The sequence below is a fragment of the Onychostruthus taczanowskii genome, unplaced genomic scaffold (assembly GCF_017590055.1).
Source record: "Onychostruthus taczanowskii isolate IOZ18803 unplaced genomic scaffold, ASM1759005v1 scaffold33, whole genome shotgun sequence".
Lineage (NCBI taxonomy): Eukaryota > Metazoa > Chordata > Aves > Passeriformes > Passeridae > Onychostruthus > Onychostruthus taczanowskii.
Window position 1 is genome coordinate 8,728,291 of NW_024500683.1, and position 20,317 is coordinate 8,748,607.

The 20,317-nt window shown below is 40.5% G+C and overlaps 1 protein-coding gene across 2 annotated transcripts in view; it reads left to right on the forward strand.

Annotated features, from left to right (window-relative positions):
* The first annotated feature begins 4,586 nt into the window (after nt 1–4,586).
* The window catches only part of LOC121339093 (glutathione S-transferase-like), an 18,788-nt gene continuing 3,057 nt past the window's right edge, over nt 4,587–20,317 (forward strand). The window contains exons 1-7 of one of the 2 annotated variants that reach the window (XM_041410606.1): nt 4,587–4,710; nt 9,044–9,160; nt 9,855–9,906; nt 13,106–13,238; nt 13,561–13,702; nt 14,681–14,812; nt 14,956–15,552. In XM_041410606.1, the coding sequence (XP_041266540.1) occupies nt 4,624–4,710; nt 9,044–9,160; nt 9,855–9,906; nt 13,106–13,238; nt 13,561–13,702; nt 14,681–14,812; nt 14,956–15,078 (786 nt within the window). In that variant the 5' untranslated portion in view covers nt 4,587–4,623 and the 3' untranslated portion in view covers nt 15,079–15,552. Of the gene's footprint in view, nt 4,711–9,043; nt 9,161–9,854; nt 9,907–13,105; nt 13,239–13,560; nt 13,703–14,680; nt 14,813–14,955; nt 15,553–20,317 lie in introns of those variants that run through there. The other variant, XM_041410607.1, reaches the window with a different exon arrangement.

A 20,317-nucleotide genomic window follows, 5' to 3' on the forward strand; every position in this document is an offset into this window, starting at 1 on the left:
GAAGGCAGTGTAGGGCTGAGGCTGGAGAACATGTATCTGCAGGGGTCATTTTTACCCTATAAGACACCACGTAAGACTTCACTAGTTGGATAATGTCCTGGCTGTCCTTGAAGCAAGAGGGATGCCTCTTCAAAACTGACAAATGAACTGCATAGGTTAGGACCTCAAAGATTTTTGTGCCTTTTCTGCTCATTCCAATATAGAAGATTAGGAATCTCCACTTTCAGTAGTGAAACATATTCCCATCAACACTTTTCTAACATGAGTGTACATCCTGTATTTTATTATTACAACTTCATTACCTTGGTATAGAGACCACAGGCAGTTTCAGCATGGTTCTCAAGCACACCCAAGCCATCTTTCAGTATTGGTGCTATGGTAAGGACAGTTCAGGTCTCTGTGTACATCCATTCAGTTTAACCTCTCACCATGCAGGCTGATGAAAAGAGGCCTATGTATGTGTAAGGGAGCTGTTGTCTTTGTGAACTGGGTGCTGAGGTCTATAGTGCTGCTGACTAGCTGGGCAAGATGAACCAGATTCCTATTCCATTATCAAACTTTCATTGAGAACTTCCCCTTGAGAACAAGAGAACAAAAGCACATGAAGGTTTGTATCTGACCCAATGCACTTGTCTTTCCCTTCACTTTTTATGTATCTTGTACCATATCACCAATTTCTTCTGATATTTTTTTCATTTGTAATTTTTATGGAAATGTAACAACTGTTGTACATGTGCAACCTACAGAACTGACTGAGGATGCAGAAATAAAACTGAAATGAAGGTTTAGATTGTTAATAACTTCATTGCCTCTGTTCTGGAGCAAAACTCAGAAAACTCATTAGGTTTTAAATTCCTGTAAAAATTTTTCTGCTTGAATCAAGCTGGTTACAATCTTTCATATCTGTCAAACTTCTGTGGACAGAAGTCCAGCAACTGATGGAAGCTGTCCTGATGGTAGAATAGAAGGTGCCCTCCATTCTCTCAAAGTTTCCTTTTCTGCGGGAAATTAAATCAAATAGTTATGCACATATTCATTTCCAGCTTTGAGGAAGACAGAATGCTTGCCAGTTTCTTGCACTCTTACAGAATGCAGATCTAATCAAGAGAGTACCAGGAAATACAATCAACAGAGTAAAATACAAAGACTACAAAAGGAAAAAAGCAGAGCTGAGAAATGCATGTGAGAAGTGAATTACAAATCAATTAGTTACAAAAATTGTTAGATAAATTACTTTCTATGCATGTGATTTCGGTATGAGAGACAGAGAAAGGCTTTCATCTCCCCTATCTTATGATAGAAGTAGAATAACACAATTAAATATAAGCAGCAAAATACAAGCAAATAAAAGCAACATTTTCACACTAAGACAGTGGATCTCATTGTTAAAGGATATCATCGAGGCCAGGAATTTAAATGGATGTAAGTAATGTGACGGATATAATGAACGCAGTGAACTCTTGAAAGATATTGAACATTTAGGGGCTAAACAGTTCTCCAAAAGTGCAAAAAGATTAAACTGTGAAAGGCAGGTTATCCCAGTATTGATCACTGTATGGTTTTAAATCTTGTGTTTTAGGCTTGTAGCATCTGACTTGCATCTGCTTTTCTCTGAAGTTGGACCATCTGCTCTTAGGAAACTGCCTCCTCCCTCATCATCAGCCCTGAGTCACCATCTGATGAAGCTGATTTCACAGGCTTTTGTTGGCTTGATTAAAGGTTTCCCAACCCCTGTTCTTAGTAGTAGAAAACAAAAAGATTTTTTAAACCTCAGTTTAGGTTATTAGTAGTTTTAGTTGTAATAATGCACATAAAGTGAGAATCTTAGAAAGACCCCCAGAACACAACAGATACCAAATAGAGAAAACATACACTAATACAAGTTTCTATGAAAAATATGACGTAATTACAATATAAGAGCTATTTAAGTTAAATATTTTACAATTAAATTTGTAAAATGTACTAAAGGTATGTTCCAGTTGTCTTTGAAACCTTGATCTTGCCTATCTCATGCCTCCATAAAGCAGCCCTTTGACCATGTTGAGATAGATCAATTAAGACCAAACAATCCAAATAACAATGTACTGAAACCAGCTCTCCATTTAAACTCTCCTCACAGCACTACAGTGGGTGTAAATCAGAAGTAGTGTTTTTGTTTTCAGATTTTCCTATGCCAGTGATCCAGCTGAGTCAAAGAGCGCAGGGAAATATGTGTGAGGATTACTACAGGCTTGGTTAACCTTGCTTTGGGCAGTCAGTAAAGCTTCCTTCACAGAACCTGAAGGTTTGCAGCAAGGCTTAAGTGATGCATGACTTGTTCAAACTGTTCATCTGGACTCAGATTATGTTTATTACAGTGGTGTCATGTGTCAGTTTAGGAGCATGCATGTTTAGGAGTGCAGTAAGCAGCATGGGGAGAATCCTACCCTTCTGTGTTTAATTCTTTGGTGGCATTTAGTGATGTACTCTGAGAAGATGCTGCAATCAGGCATCATTCCCCAGGCCAGCTGCTTAGTGTTTTGTGAGGATTGCAGGTAGGTACATTTTGAGAAGACTTTGAATTTACCTCATCTACAGCACAAGGAAGTGTGTCTGCAGAGCACAGTGGGAGGGTGGCATGCCAGGGCATGGTACACTCACTAGTTAAAATCTGCCTTTGCCCAAGCCCAGATCACTTCAGCGGCACCTGGGCCCTGTGCCCATTTCTTGAATAGTCATGGGTGTGGCTTAACAAATCGTGTGTAAAAGAAAGGTATTTTCTTTCCTCCTGTAGAGGTTTACAGAAGGTTACTATTCAAGTTATAGTTAATAGCAACCTCCTTGATATGATTACCTTCAGATTCCAAAGGAGCTTTGTAATTACATTATGAAAGGCTGGAAGCAAAATAAAAAGAGAACAAGGGAGAAAGTCTTTCTGCCAAACAGGAATGGGTAGAAGGGGAACAGCAAACAAATCTGGATGTGGCCATATTCAGCAAATCCAAAAAGTATCAGAATGCTTTGCTTGACCACTCAGTCATCCCTGACCCTTAAATTAGGGATCTCTCCCTCCCATTCTTTGCCACCAAGCCTACTGCTGTCCTTGGCCGCTTTTGAGACTGCAGAGAACAAAGAGACTACAGTTACATGCGTGCTCTTCTGCAGTCTCTGCTCCTGAACCAACTCTTGCACTCAGGTGCATGCTGATATTAAAGACCTCAAAAACAGGAATAGATTAATATAATAGATTAATTCAATACTGCCATCATGGATAGGTATGAACAAATGCTTCTTTCCTGCTCAGCTATCTCTGTATGTGCTGCATTCCTACTGGAACCACATCTGCATTACACAGGGATCACTGTGTACCGTGCCCATGCTTGGTACAGCATGCATTTACATCATGTTCAGATATTCCAAAATAGGGTACTTATTCTGCCAGCTGGGCATTGTTCTGGGCCTCTGCTGACCCATATTTAGGAATTTTCTCGAGGGTAGCCTGGTAGTACCTGGGTTTGACATAGAAAAAATACAGACACATGCATTTAATGTTATGCTTTATTCAGTATATTATCAAACTTATGCGAGAATAGAATTAGGCAAAGTGTAAAGAAGCACCATACAGTTTGGTTTTGCTGGCAGCTCAACCTCTGAAGCACATAAATTACAAATTTGCTGGAAGCCTCTAAGGGAAGTGCATCCTCTGGAAGAAACTGCCAACAATTGCCAGGCAAAGAAACCATTACAAAACTCCAGCTGTGAGGAAAATGTTACCTGGAGACTTTTGTCCTGAGATTCCCTATAGTGAGGTGCTGTGTTAGTAGAGCCATGGCTTTAGACAGACAAATACAATTTTGATAACAGTGTGAGTTCTGTGAATAGATCTTCATATTAATTGTACTGATGTCTGCTGCAGGGGTATAAAGCAATGCCCAACATCACTTGTGGGTGTGTGCTAGAGGAAAGAACCTTATCTTGGCACGCAAATCCCATTTTCCATTTGCTGTGCTATCCTTGTGTCTGTTCACATCCACTTTCAGTTTTGGGATTTTTAGCTGAAATACAGACAGAAAAGCTGTAACAGTTACTTCTCGTGGGTAAGAAAATCATCATTTATTTAATCTCTAAGTGTTAGCCATGTACATTCCATTTCAAAAATTAGTGCTATTTCCTTGAGACTAGGGTGGGTTTTGACATAAACTGCTCGTCCATTTTTTATATCAAGTAAGCTTGATACTGTATTTCAAAGTAATTGATCCCTGTTATTCCATACTTTGAGTAACTTCTCTATGCCATACAGCAGCAAAAATAAAAACCTGCCAAATAATTAAATAAGCTTTGAAACTTTAGTGTTTTTTTTCTTTAAATGATTACTATTACCTTAAATATGACCCAGAAAAAAAAAATCTATTATTTCCTCAGTGTTTTCAAATGTCTTGCTCTTGTATTTGGGTAAAATGCCCCCAGAATTCCAAGAGAACATTTCAAATAGATGGCTACCTTAGAAACTGTGAGGTTAGTGTCATGGTGTAGTCAAATCAGCAAACAAAGACTGTCTCCGTTTGGGTGTCAGTTTTCAGAGCAGTCTTTAAACTGGGTAGTGTCAGTTTAAGAGCATCGGGAGGCTTTTTTCTCTTATTGGGTATGGCTGGAAACTCCCCCAAGCTGCAAAGTTTAAACAGCCCTGGGGAACCTGCCTGTGCTGGGTGGAGTCTGAGTTCAGGTCAGAAGGTAAGAACTTAACAATTCCTTTGTTAAAGCATTTGCATGACTATTTTAAAGTGAAACAACGAAGTCTTTTAGGGCATCTGCTGGTGTATTGTAAATTCTCTGCTCTCCTTGGTCTGTCTGTGTGCCAGGTAGACTGAAAATGGCTTAACAGTTATTCACCAGTGGAAGCTGCAGGAGAGAAAATGCTAGGTGTTTTAATCAGGAAATTAATTCTGTGGTGCAATCTAGAGCTAACCAAGGCAGGCACAAAACAACTGAGAGGACAAAGTGCAAACCTTGAGCACTGTGTTATTTCTTCTGATTTTGAGGAGGACAGCTGGCCTGTGGGATATGCTGGACTCTAATCTCAACTCCAGGGCTAAACAGCACTTTATGCTGAGTGCTCCTGTTTTTGCAAAATGATGATCTCTTAAATTTTTCTTGCATCCCTAAGATGTATGCTCAGAGAAATTGTGGACAGGCATGTTGCTAAGGCTCACAAGGCAATAGGAAACAGGATAGGAATATGGATTTTAGACAAAAACAATTTTAAAAAATTGTATATAGTCAAATTTTGTGTTGAGGCTTTTGCTAGATATCAGGGCAGTGTATGTGAGATGCAATTATTTATTTTGCTGCAGCATAAATTCATGACTTGAACCAGTTCTTCAGCAGTGTCTGGGTTAGTGCAGCAGTCTCCAAATGTCCTGAGTAGTGATGTATTTTGGCTATAGGACTCATATATCACTTAATTATAATTAGAAGGTTTTCCATGCCTGTTCTCAACAGTCCCTGGACATTTGGCCATTTGTACCCTTTGCAAGAGTTCATTTTCTTCAGCAGGAGCAGTCAGACATAGCTTTTCAGAAGTAAGAAACTCCAGTTCATACTGTGGGACTACTTGTAAGCCTGGTGGTTTGTACTGTGTTATGCAATATATGTTAGACCATTTTCTATCTATTTTTTTGTCGTTCTGCCATATGGTCTGGCTGATGAATGATAACATATTTCTCTGGCAATTGTATAACTTTAACAGTTCAGTAATTCATGGAGCATTTGATATTTTACTTCCTCTAGAAGTCATAAATCCGCACAGCTTCCATAGCTGCCCAGTGGCATGGCATGCTCCAAATGCATATTGAGAATCAGCATAAATATGTACAGACTCATAACAGCTGATAGATCTTTGTTAATGCAATTAATTCAGCTGCTTGTGTGCTCAGCTTTGGACTGAGTGGTGGACTGCTTCATTTGCAGTAGTTAGTCAATAACCTGTATTCCAGTTGCTGCTCAGATAATATGACCACCCACAAATAACAATTCTGGATTGGTATTTAGAAACAGCACATCTGTTACATCTGCTTGAGCCTTTTAGGCTTCAGGGGTGGTTACTTCACAGCTGTTGAGTCATTCCTTCCCCAGGAGGAAGTAGTGTAGTGGGATTTGGCATGTTGGTTACTATCCCAGAGGCTGTTCCTTGCCCTTCTTGTGCAAACAAGGTGAATGATTTACCACAGTCCAGCAGTCCCAGGACAAATGCGGCCGGCCTCAAAATCCTGAATGTCTACCTTGTGTGTTGCCCAGTGAATAGGTTCTTCATCACCTTAGGTTATCAGTATCAGGGGTTTTTCTATTTCCTTGAAAGAGCTGTCTGGTGAAGGCAGAATCCAACTTCTGAAGAGTATTAGTTTTTAGTATGTGGTCTTGGAAGATTTTGAGTTATTTCAATATGATTTTCAGATAATCATATCTGGCTGAACATATGTAACACAGAGATTCTATACTTCTATTACACAAATTTTAAGTTGTATAGAAAGGCCCAATGACCATTTTTAATTAAGGCAAACAGTAAGGAATGAGTGACAGCTATACAAGATTACTTGGCTACTAATAAAACATCAACATATTCTATCAAAAATGGATCAACTTTTTTAAACAGCACATCGTGAAAGTCTCTTTGTAAAACTAGAAAAATAGAAAAATGGGTCTTAGTAAAACTAGACCTCAGTGGAGGTCTGAGTGAAATCCTGAGGCCTTGGCTCTGTAGGCTGCATCTTTCCCCAAATAAATGAAAAAAGGTGTTGAGAGTCTGGATGCTTTTTTAACGTATAAGTTGTCAAGTTTCTAGTTGAGGGCTGTATCTTCTGATCTTTAGGGAATCTCAGGTGTCAGTACTCACAGGGGAATGAGCAACTAAACTGAGCCCACCAGACAAGGCTTGGGTCCAGACCCACTAACTGAAAGTATCTGCCTGTGAGCTACAGGTGTCAGGTCCTGTATAGTCAATGGAGATGCATTCAGCAGCTCTAGAGATTAAGGCAACTTTTAACCAAAGCTCAAGAGGTTTTTTTTGTGGTTTTTTTTTTTTTTTTGGTTGGTTGTGGGTTTGGTGGTGTTTTGGGGGTGTTGGGTTTATTTGGTTTTTTTTTTAATTTTCTTTTCTTTATTTTATTTTTTGTTGTTTTTGTTCTTTTGTTTTTGGGTTTTTTCTATGTGTGGGAAGATTAAGATAACTAAAATCCGCTCAGAGCTGACAGAGTTTTTTAATTTAAAAAAAAACTTATGGCAAATTTTAATTCTATGTTTGTCATTGTTCTTCTCACATAATTTAATGCCACATAAAATCTCTTGTTCATGTGAAATGTTAAAATGATGCCTGAGGCTTCTTACTCCTACTGTTCTTCTGCAAACAAAAGATAATGTTTCCAGAAGGACTGAGGTTCACATACTTGATATTTCAGTCGTTGGCCTTTTTAGTTAAAGAAAAAGTCTTATTTACTGTAAGTTTCTGTGTGTTATAAGTTGGGGCAATGTGTGTTGAAATGATACAGATGCAACGAAGCTGAAAAGTATGATAATGAAAGAAGCACTAGGTAGTTGTTGTGAACTATGTTGATAAACTGCCCTGCAATGAAAAGTAGTCACACAAGATGCAGAAACTAATAAAACACTGTCCCTAGAGCCAAACTTTGTAATTAGGAGCAGCTATTCACAGTTTAAAACTGAACATACTTTTTCTATAATGTGTATTTGGATTATATTTACTAAATTACCCCAAATACCCCTATTTATTGTAGTAATATGGCTCAGTTCTTACTGGAATTGCTCAAGGGAGAACTCTCAATCTTGTTTTTTATTTAAGTCAAGTTTGGGCAAAATATGTTCCAAATGTACTCCTACAAAGCACTCTGGCTTGAAGAAAACATACCACTGAAGTGTCCTGAGCCTGATTCAAGTAAGAAATGTCAAGTGGATGCAAGGTATGACACATGTAATGTTTCAGTTTTGACTTTAACTCTGGGAAACCTGGAGTCATCTGGAAATTTTTTAAGTGAGGCACTCTGAGCCATTAGGATGTGATTAGGAGATCTGTTTTAAAGGGTTTTTTTCCCTTCTGATCATCGGCGTATGATACAAGCATCTGTATGATACAAGCATCTATTCATGTTGTTTTAGTAATTAGGGCACGAAGCACAGGAATTTAGGCCTGGATGTAGAAATGCTTGTGCTCACATGTGAGCAGTGCCTGTCCAGCTGGTTGCCCCGTGTGTGAAACAGCTCTGTACGATGCGCTGTCTCTGCTGCGCGCTCTGGGAGAGGTGCGGTTACAGCAAAGCATGGACAGCCTCGATGTGCCGGTCCCTCTGGAAACACAGGACCCCCATGCCCAGGGGGTGCTTCTCAGGGCACGTGAAGCAAATGCAGCTAGGTTCCACATCTGGCTTTGAGGGGCACCTCAAGGCTGCCATAAGCAGCAAGGAAACGGGCTGTAGCCATGCAGGACGGCCAAGGATCCTGTTTCATGTTTCATCCTGTTTCATGGGATAAAGAGAATATCAACAATTCGTTCACCCCTATTTGAGGAAAGAAACATATTGCATATGAAGCTGCCAAATGCACATATGGCAAACAAAGCTAGACAAATTTCAGCCTACTGGTAAAACATGTTTTCCTTTCCTTCTTTTCTTCTTTTCAGTGATGATGATGGCAATGAGGGTGAGTGAGTAATTCCCCTGAGGATGTGGCAGGATTTTCAGTAGCTTTGTATAATTTTCTTCATAGGCAGCAGTGTTCCCCCTGTAGCTAGGGACTTATACCACGTGTTTAAACAGGTCTGTGTTTGCTAGCAATCATAAGAAACCTCCCCAGCAGCGCTGGGGAAGGCTTTACAGATTCACACATCTTTCCTTTCCTAGCACTGGCTGTGTGGTGTCACTGGTCTGTCTCTCATTTTATGTTTTGAACCAAATGGAGTTTAAACTTCAACAAGCATAGCGAGAATAAAAGGTGCTATCTCCCCTCAAAATAACCGTGCTTAAAACACCAGTTTTATGAGATACTGTTTCCTGCTTAGTATCTTTCAGGGAACCAGGAGCTCAGGATCATGTCAGGGAAGCCCAGGCTTACCTACTTGAATGGAAGGGGCCGGATGGAGTCCATACGATGGCTGTTGGCAGCAGCTGGTGTGGAGGTTGGTTGATGTTTTCAGTAGAGTGTAACAGGCTGGTGTTCTCTACTTTCCTTGATGAGGGACAATTTAACATGCATGTGGTGAATAAAAGCTGCATGAGAGTGGCTAAATTCTTTTGTCCAGTGGAACTGCATGTTTGCAACTACCTTGTTCCATGGTTGATGCTTGGGGTGCAAACTCAGTGGCATTTAGAGTTTATTAGAAGTAGTAGCAATTTCCTGAAGTGATTAATCATAAGGGGACAAAATGGGATTTTTTTTTTAAAGGGCGTTTATTAATTGTAAGTTATCTAGCTGGGCTAAACCACCTTAACTCAGTCTTATTAAATTTGCAGTTGCAGTGCGTGTAAGCTGGGGTGGGGTTAGAAATATTTGATGTACTTTGTGCTTCCCTTGGCACTGGCTCCAACCTGTCTTGTTTCTGTAGATGCCTGCACTCTGTTTGTGCTCGGTCTTCAGTTATTTCTGAATCAGTGCACTGATGCAGAAGTGTCCAGGCCCTGCTTCTGCTCCCCATCAGCTGCCAGGGTGTGTGAGGGATCCTTGGGACATCCACTCCTAAACAGTGCAGCTGAAGATCTGGCCCATTACCTTTTGCTTGACTCAGTAATTCTGGGCATGGTTATGTGCTATGACTTAACAGAAGAAAAATGTTCAAATACAGCAGTGTGACACAGTTCTCACTCCTTTTTCAGTTTGAAGAAGTTTATTTGGAAACAAAAGAGCAGTATGACAAGTTAATCAAAGGTAAGAATCCTGACACCTGAGACTTCAAAGGTGCTTCAGAATAATTGTCCAACCTAGCTAAACTTATGGTTTGAAGTAGTTTCTTTAAACCAGTGGAAACTTCTGGGTGCACACCTTGAATAGTGCAGTACTAGTTTTGAGTAACCTGCTATTTCCAGTGCCAAGTAACTGGTATAAGCTAAAAGCCGGAGCTTCTGTGTTTATTGTAGTACATTAAACAGGCAAACACTTCTACTTAATACAACTTACTTACCTGTGCTGTTGAATTGTTAGCATGGTACCTGGCACATTTTTAGTCCAAGACAATAGAACTCCCTGAGCCTGAGATGTGAAGCTTCCCCTAGTTAAAAAACATGGAGCTAGCAGGGAGACCTGTGGAAAGCCTGGAAACTGGAAAGGCAATTCTTCCCACACACCAGTGCAGACCTCTACCCACTGCCCTTGATATCTGGTCAGAACAAATCCAGCAGTGAACCCCTCTACAGACACCCTGGAAAGAGAAGACCTTCCTGCCAGAATGGGGAAGGAGCTGGGACAGTGAGGAGCAGTAGAGAGTGCATATGCCCCACATTTTACCTGCTGTCCAAGACACTTGAGAGAAACCTCAGAGCAGGCTGGGCTTGCCAAGCCATACAAGGAGACTTGGAAGAGGTCTTGCCTGCATTGTGGCTGAACTTAGAAGGAAAAAGCTGTGTCTAAAGATATTCTGTCAGGTAAAACAAAAGTGAACAAAAATAAGATAGAAGTGGTATTAAGTAGATCAGAATTAAATTTGCAGATCCAGTTTGCTGGGACTTTTACAATATGGGAGGACAGTGCAGTGTACACAAACCAATTATAGCTCCAAATGTAAGAGCACAGGTACTGAAAGCCCAAATCTCTATATCCTTCACAAGAGTAGGTTATCTAGAAAGAGTGATGCTGTAACCAGGATTGTATCTGAGCTTACTGATATCCAGAGAGAAGAATTAAATGGTGGTGAAAAGGACAGGGAATTTTTATAAAGAAGATCAAGCGTTTTATGTCAATATAGTGAGCTTAAGATGATGAGAACACAAAGAAAAAAGGTGTGATTTAATAGAATGGGTTGAAGAAAGATAGATAAATTAGTCATCCTGATAAATGGGCCTCTGGAATGTTGCCAGTTGTGCAGGGTGGGACTCAACAGGAGTAACTCCACATTACTTCTCCCTTAAACTTTTCTTCTCTCCCTACCAACATGATTTTTGACAGTTTCCTGTGTTTAGACACTACCACATCGTTAGACTGGCCCAGGCATGACTTTGGCCTGTGCCAGCTGGTGATCCTCCAGGCAATGCCCCAGCAGTGTCAGGATGATGCCTAGGCCAGGGGGTGTTCCCAACGGGCAGCTTGCAGAGACAGCTGTTTTGGAGGCAAGGAGAGTTAAATAGCTTTGGCCTGTGCAGACCTGTACCTGTTGTTCTGCGGCATGACTAACCTGGCACAATCTGTGGAGCCAAAGGTTGCCCAGGTACCACTTGGGCATCAGTGAGCTCTGCTGGTTGGTTACAAATAGCAGGTGATTGTTTTTTAACATGTGCTGCATAGGCCACCTTTGGACAGCACAAGCTAATTCCTGGAATTACTGGTAAACTCCTTTTAATCCTGCATATGTATTGTGTGCTGTGGTTATGTGAAGTGGTTCTCCCTAGGAAATGAGGGAGGAGAGGCAGTCCACTACTGATTTTAAGAGGGACTCCTCTTTTCTGTAGATAAGAAACAAATGGTGTATTCAGTCATATTTGCTGTGTTGCTTTTTGTCAAGGACCAGAAGGACAAATGGTATTTTGCACTTCACATCTTTCTGCTGAAAAATATCCTTCCAGATCTATTAGTTTTCCTATTCTATTGTTTCTGCTAGATAGGTACCAAGTAATGTTTCTTCCTTAAGATGTAGAGGTGTGTTCTGGAAAGACAAGAACACACATGAAATTTCTGTGAATGTTTACAAGAAGCAAATATGAGCTATTTGTTGCGGCAGAGATAACTACTCTTTGAATTTCAACTGTAAATTAATAATGTAGAATGAGTGAAGAATATTAATTCTAGCCTAGCAAGGTACTTTAACAGCTCTGGAGAAAAAGACAAGCAGATGTGCCTGTTGAAATGAACCTTCATATCTGAAAGAAGGATTCACCAAACAGATGTAAATTGAGCAATTAAAAGAAATCATTGACTTTGAGCAATGCAAGTGGCAGATGCCTATTTGGATTTGGAGTTCTGCTGTGATTATAAACAGGGCAGGATTGTTCTCTGGATGCCATTAGTGTTTAGATGGAGGAGGGAGTGTCTCCAAAACCAGTGAATTAGTCCAGCAGAACACTGGTCTAGAATAGACTGACTTTCCAATGCTAAATCTCTGTGTGTATACTTAGCTTTCAGAGCTGCCTCGCTGAAAGCTCAGACAATTGCTCCTACCAGCACCAGTAGAAAATGGGACTATAAAGATGTTTCTATATAGGCCTAAATTGTTGTAGAATGGCACTGAGACTAGGCCTGTAAAATCTATGGGGGACACTCAAACTCTGGTCCTGAAGTGACTGTGTGAAACTTATTCAGACACCAACAGCTATCAAGGCTCTGCCTTCAGCTCTGTAGCTTCAGGATGTTTAAAGTGGCCTGACCCCTTCCTCTATTCTTGCAGCTTGGTCTTGCTGCAGTACTACTCGTGTATGTCCTGACAGGGAATTGATCTACATTCAAAATAATTGGATTTTTTTAAAGCTGCAGCTCGGTCTTGCTGCAGGACTACTCCTGTATGTCCCTGACAGGGAATTGATCTACATTCAAAAGAATTGGATTTTTTTAAAGTTCAGATTTACTAGGTATCTTTATTCTCCTCCTATTCCTTGGGTTGGAAGTGCGGGTTCAGGCTTTTCCTGCCAGCATGAGGCAGGCTCCAGAAATGCAGAGGTACAGGAGAGCCAACTCCCACTAGCCAGTGAAGCTGTGTCAATGCTGCCAAGCCCAGGGCCCAGCTGTGCTGTGGTGACTTTGCTACAGGAGTGTGATGCAGGCTGTTTGATCTTCCTCACAATGTTAGTTGAGTGCTGTGAGCTTTACAGTTAGAGCAAGACATCAGCGGTCTCCTACACTGAAAGAGAAATGTGCTCAGTGTCTCACTCTCCTGTACACCCTGCAGGAGGAACTAACACTTTCCTTCACTTTTCCACCCTAGATGGATTCCTGCTCTTCCAGCAAGTGCCCCTGGTTGAGATTGATGGGATGAAGATGGTGCAGACCAGAGCCATCATGAGCTACATAGCAGGGAAATACAATCTGTATGGGAAAGACTTGAAGGAGAGAGCCCTGTATGTAACACCTCCTATCACGAACAGAGCAGTCTGTTATTTGATAGCTACATTATATAAACCAAATTCAATCCTATAAATCCATATAAAGGCATCAAAAAGGCTAACAATAAGATTTAACCACTGCTTCTGAAATGCTCCCGACAGAAGTAGGCTTCTGTTCTTTTAGAAAAATATTCAGGTTTCATTCATGCTTAGTTTTGGCTGTGAAAATTGGCACTATGTTGGTGATATAAAATTCCTTAGTAAATTGCCTTAGTTAATTGGAAAACAGATGAAATAACTTCTGTGCTTTTTTCTACCATCTTTCCCTGACCAATAGGATTGACATGTATGTGGAGGGAATATCAGATCTGATGCAAATGATTTTGATGTTTCCTTTCTCTCCACCTGATGCAAAGGAGAAAAATATTGAGTCAATTAAGGAGAGAGCAACTAACAGGTATTTTCCAGTCTTTGAAAAGGTAAGTGACAGCAAGTATGTGTCTATCGAACTTGCAATTATCCAAAAAGCTTCTGCAAAATAAGAATTCATTTGTAGTGTAGGTCAATCCTCAGCTGCTTTGGCTATCAAAAAAGGGGAAATACATTTTCCTCTCTTTGTTTGCTTGTGTTGTCAGGCCTGTCGTATTTGACCATTTGTGAAGCAATATGTTCTCAGCTGTACAGAAAAACTTTTCACTAAAAGTTTTGTGGTTATATTTCTTGAAGGAACTGTTCTATACTTATATTTGTTTAAAGCCCATCTCTCTGCCATACTTAATTTCATTTAGAAAAGTTTCACTGGAGGAGTGCAAAAATCCTTTGTACACAAATCCTATAGAGAGGAGTACTTTGGTAAAACTTCAGTCACAGAGTTACAAAACAATAAGCCAAACCCATATGATTCATGCATCTGGCAATATTTCCCACTTTTGTAATATTGATCTAGCAAAACAATAATAAAGGCTGAACAGCACACAAGTTCTTAGCACTGAAATAGTCTGTTCCCAAAGGCAGGGATTTTCTTTAGTTAGTTGTTGCAGTTCTGCATTTCTGTTTGCTTCCTCATATCAGCACTGGACATCACTTCACATGAAACATCTAAATGGGAGTTGTATGAATTCTTTAAATTGCTTGTTGCTTCCTCCATTACCCCTTTTTCTAATTCTAGGTCTCTTACTAGTCTACTTAAGCATGTGGTTTTGTTCCTGGTGCCCATCATCATTCATTATTACTGAGTGACCAAAGTCTGTAGTCTGTGTCCTAGAACACAAAATGAACAAAATTTCATTTTTTCTCAGCAATAGTGAAATTTAGGCTCAGCTTCAGCTGAAAAGTTCACCCTGAAATTTCAGATAGAATTGCTGCTCAGCTCTGCAGCTGTGCTGTAAGGCTTAGCTGCCAAGAATGCTCATATGCCTCACTCTCATCTGCAGCCCAATTTTTCTTGTCTCCTCCAGGTTTTGAAACAACATGGCCAAGACTTTCTTGTGGGCAACAAATTCAGCTGGGCAGATGTTCAGCTAATGGAAGCCATTTTAGCAGTGGAGGAGAAAGTTCCTGATGTGCTCTCAGGGTTTCCTCAGTTGAAGGTAATTTAATTACTGAGTATGCTGTATTCAGGAGCTAGAGGTCAGTCCTGAAGTAATAATTTCCCCATGCTGGGTAAATCACATTTTTGTGGCCAGAATTCCTCTCTTGCTCTGTTTTTTAATTTTTTAATTTTTATTTCTAGGTGTTTAAAACCAAAATGAGCAATATGCCTACAATTAAGAAGTTTCTGCAGCCTGGAAGCCCAAGGAAACCCCCACCAGATGCCCATTATGTAGAAACTGTGTTGAAGATTTTTAAGAAATGAAAGGCTTGCCACCTTTGGAGAGACCCAAAATGCTGGGAGAGCTGGGGAAAGCAGAGCAGCAACTCCAAACCCTAAACCAAAAGAGAAGGAAGCTCAGCAAATTAGTATTGTTTTAGTTAAAACCAGTGCTAGAGGAAGAAAGCAACCCATACTAGAAATAAAGCATTCTATTACACTGGCAATGTGACAGCAGCTTTGTCTTTATTGATATCAAATGCTTGGCAAAACACGAAAACAAAGGACTATGGAGGCAAAGAACTATTTGTAGGGTAGGGAATTTATTAATTTTGAAAAAGAACAATGCAGTGTTAGTATTGTCAGAATGTAACTTGTTGCAGAAGATAGCTTCTACATTAAAAGAAGCTCGGGATAAGAGCTGTGGAAGAGAAGGAAGAGAAGACTCGCAGCACCACTTACCCTTTAAAGAAGTAGACTTGTTTCAAATTTCCTTTTTTAAATTTAAAGCTTGTGGGTGAATTGGATTTTTAAGGTCTCTCAGTAAAGTTTTTGCAAAACTGATTACTTTTCTCTATAAATCGGGTATTTTAAACCTTGTGTATTATCATACCAGCTACTCACAAGCTGCTTACAAAGACATTACCTCTTGAGAGCAAAGTGTTGTGAAAGCAAGGTGCGGTCTGTTTTGCAGACTCTGGCAAGGCAGAGGGGGTTTATTTCTACACATTTAGGACAGAACACAGAGCAACAGATACTCAGGTTCCTTTGAATTTCAAATAAAAATATTTACAGCAGACAGTAACAGCCTGTGAAGTGGCCTGATACAACAGAGAAGCAGCTGCTTAGAAGGAAACTGTGTTCCAACTACTGTCAGTAACCAGATCTGATGCTTAATAGTCTATGACGTGAGTGAAGAAAAAAAGAGATTAGAAAAAATATGGGAAAATTAATCTGAGGGAGAAAACAGAAGAATACCATTTCCCACAATAGCTCAGTGAAGAGACATTTCCGAAAGTCAAGTTATGAGACAGATTATATTGGACTTAGTTGCCTGAAAACTCAATGGATACTTGTGACAGAACAGGACATGTCAGTGTTGGGATTAAATCACACTCTGAAGAGAGTGCTCCTCTCCCCTACCTCTAAGGGAAGGCCCAAGGGACTGGCTTCATCTAAACTTTTAACTATCTCAGCTGAGACAGAATAATTTTGAGTAGTTCAGCTGTAACTGAGGAGCATGCTGAGGGATTCCTCCTGAATTTGGACCTATTGGAAGGAGACTAGACAGCTAGACGAGATGTAGGTGTCTACAAAGTTAGGTGAGATGGGTTTTCCTGGGTTGTCTACACTATCATTAACTTTCAGGCTTTAACTCATGTTTCCGTACCCTGTGGTCACTAGACTCAGGATGTCTCCTGGAGTTTATCAGGAGCAGGCCTACGAATGGTGAATCCAGACATGTTACCTCAGAGGGACTTTGGGTTTGTGAAAGGGCCAGGTGCACCTTGGTGCACGTCACTACATGGAGAGCTTGCATCTCCTACATTATCCTAAATTCTGTGTCATAAGTCATATGTGTCCAGAAATGTGGGAAACACTGTTTCCAGCAGTGTCAGAGGCTGGATAGAAGACTTTCCCAAGATGTAAGGAGGGGACAGAGGGACATAGAGCCCTAACCAGAACGGGGAGCTACAAGAGGTGCTCTTGGTCAGGGGTCCCCTTTTGTGAAGCCTGGCTCCCCGGAGGTGCCATGTGGGATACAGTGTTCCACCTGGGGACTAGGCACCTCCTAAAAGACAATGCATTGTAGTGGTGACTCTTTTGATGCCCTGTCCTGTGATTCTAGCTCTAAATAAATTATTAAGCTTATTTCATTGTCAAGCGTGGAACACATCAACACAACAGGTACCAACAGTGAGGACTGATAGGATGAGGCTTGTTTTCAGCTACCAAGCAATGAAGTGGGCATAGAGGAAGGACATGAAGGAGACAGCCTGCTATATTGTAACTGGAGGTGATGGCTACAACAATTAACCAGGTAGATTAGATAGGCAGGAAGGTACATGGGAATGTATGCTGTATTGACTTCTTGAAATCCACTCAGTTGTCCAAAGAAAGCAGTCAGGAGGGCAGAGTGCAATTTGCCTTCTGATGCTACACTTCATTCACTGTTTCTTACAGCTGTCTCTGGTGTGTGTTTTTACTGAGTCACATTCAGATAAACCTTTTTCAATGAAAAAAAACCCAAGCAAGATGGCCAGAGAGGATTCAGCAGAAGTGACCTGAAGGAATATACACTAAACAAGGCATAGAAGCTTGTGAAAGATTTGTGCTGAAGTAGTTGATTTCATTTATGTAAAGTGGCAATGTGTAAAAAGTAAAAAACCAGAAAACATTAGAATAAAAGTGTGATTGACATAGCAGCATTCTTTTAATCTGAGTGAGCTTTTCAGCTGTTACAATTGTTTTTAGTAAGCATGGTACCCAGCAATGAAACGAGGAGGCATATTACCCTTTCGTGCTAAAACAGATGTTTCTAATGATCTGATTTATTTTACATATCTAGATTGTCAGCATGAGTCAGCAATTTATTTTCTGTAGGTGAGAAGTAACTTAACAGAGAAAATTGGTTTTGTTCGTTTAAGAAAGAGAAGTATCCTGTTTGCAGAGAGCTGTTTGGAAAACTCGGTGTAGGAGGGGCTCCAGAGTTACATAATCTTAAGGCATGCCTTTAGTGCATTGCTGTGTGTAATATATGTTATAGAATAATTTGTGCTAAAGGAAATTAAAAACCACAGCATTTTGTGTACTAGTCAGTGTCAGGCAACAAGCAGTAATAGGCTAAGTGATGGGATGGAGATTCAAACACCAGGAGGATGACTGTCTCCAGACATGTATATTTCAGGTGATTTTTTTTTTTTTTGTCTGACAAGACCCCAGGCTTGATAGGCATCATCAGTAAGATAATATTCGAAGCCATAAGTTTATCCCAGAAGATTTTCACCTGACAGCATTTCAGCAATTATTCAGCAGTTCCGAGAAATGAAGCAGCAAAAAAGAAAAAACTACAATATTATGCTAAGGAAGGGACCCTTCCAGAGCCCAAAAGACTGTATAAAACAAACCCCTTAGAAATGACATTTGGAAACCCATGGGGACTTTGGTGTGATGGAGGCCAAATCCTGGGTTTCCCTGACTCTGATTGCCTGGCTCAGAGTTGAATTGCTTGTAGCTTTTTCCAAATTTATACTTTGATTATTTAATATATTCCCTTATTTATTAAATTGGAGTATTCATTAATAACACTGAGCAAGCCAGCAGTGACCACGAGCTAAGCCTAAGCAGGGGCGAGTTCCTGTCTCACATGCATGGTGTGAAATCCCGCTGGTAGCACCAGCCCCATAGCTAGAGAGAGAAGAAATTTAAAACGCCAGCAGTAGAACCTGGCTTGTTAATCTTCTGACCACAGAGGTCAAGCAGCTGCAATTCTGAGTACCTTCAGTTAAATTCCAATGTCCAAAACAGCAAGAGATTATTATTGCAGCCACAATGTAGTTTACCTTTGGAGATACTGGATATTGTAAACCACGAAGCAATTTTTACCTCTGACATATTCTGATACTAAACCAGAGATGGTGTATTGGGAATCTGTGTGTTTCAAGATCCAGGGGTTTCTGTCACAGTGATGGCCAATGTGACTAAAAGCTTTTATATATTATTTATGTTATAAAAAATAAAATTGCCCAAAACACATCTCCTTAGGCCTCCATTACCTAAATGAAGAAGAAGCTTAATCATGGAATGACAACTGAACTTTTCTTCTCTCCTTCCTACAGTTTGAAGAATCTTACCTGGAAAAAAAGGAGGATCTGACCAAGTTACAGAAGGGTAAGTTTCCCTCACTTTTAGACAATAACAGCAGCAATAGTTAAAATAAGAAGAATCAGAATTAAAATTAGAATTAGAGTTACTTGTTTATTTCACCTAACAATTCTTAGGTCTTAGTGCCCTTAAAAATAAGATCTTTTCACTGGATTGTGCATGAGGTCTCAGAGGTGCACAGTGCAGTGTGCTCTGTTAGGTGGCATCATCCACCCAGGTGCTTCAAGCTTCACTGAATCACAGAAGGGCTGAGGCCAGAAGGGACCTCTCCAGATTGCCTACTCCACCTCCCCTCTTCAAGCCAAGCCCCCTCCAGCCTGTTACCCAGGACCATGTCCAGCTGGGGTTTGAGTGTCTCCAAGGATGGAGAATTCACAGCTTCTCTGGGCAACTCACACATTCAAAGAGCCTTTCTTGAAGTTCAGATGGTTGACTCTCCTTTGCTTCAGCTTCTGTCCATGGCCTTCCATCCTATGGCAATAGAGGCTTTTGTCATCAGATGATCTTAAAATTCATTAGCAACTTAGGTTGCCTACACAGTTGTTGTTTTATGATCCCTATGAGAGCAGAGTTCCAGATTTCTGAGTTAACCTGTTCCTCTGCTGCATTCCTGCCTCCCAAGGCAACAACCCACTGTGCTGGCTTCAGCTTCTGTCTCCCTGAACATGGTAATCATGTTTCCTTTAAAGCAAATTGCATTTCTGTGCTCTTCACCTGGCCAGTCAAAAGCAATCTGAGTTAGGGACAGTATTTGCAGTCCTGCTGTCCTGTAGGAATAATGACTTGGTCCCCCTGTTACCGGCTGCCTTTCAAAAAGTATTTTGGGAGACAAGCAGAGAGCTAAATGCACACTTACAAAGAGGGACATAGCTGATCAGTTTTCTGAGTCAAGAAATATGATTCCCTAAAGCAAAAACACTTCCTAAATCTCTGATCTGATACCTCTTTCTGGAGGTATTTTTGCTTCTTTCGGGCTAAGACAAGGCTTCTGCATGCAAAAGCATTACATGGCTCCAGCCTGACTCCAAGTGATATTTGGGTCTTGCAGGAATCTCATGGAACTCACTTGTTGTTCCGCGTTCATGCCTGTACAGATGAGATGCCATTTGTAAAGTCAAGAAAATAGTCCCAAAGATCTTTTATTCTTTTATATTCATTCTTATTCATATATTCTCTATTATTCACATTATATGTTGGCCAGTCCTTAGAAAGTCCAGATGTTTTAGGAAAACATGACAGAAACTGGCCGGACCAGATCCTTCAGTCCTTCTTGTCTCTCTTAACCTCCATGGAAATCACCTGTGCCAGAGCCATGCAGTGCATGTATTTCTGAGTGTGTGACAGATAAAAGTTCTGCATTTGGCTGTTTCCTCAAATCTGGAATTTCCACAAGTACTAA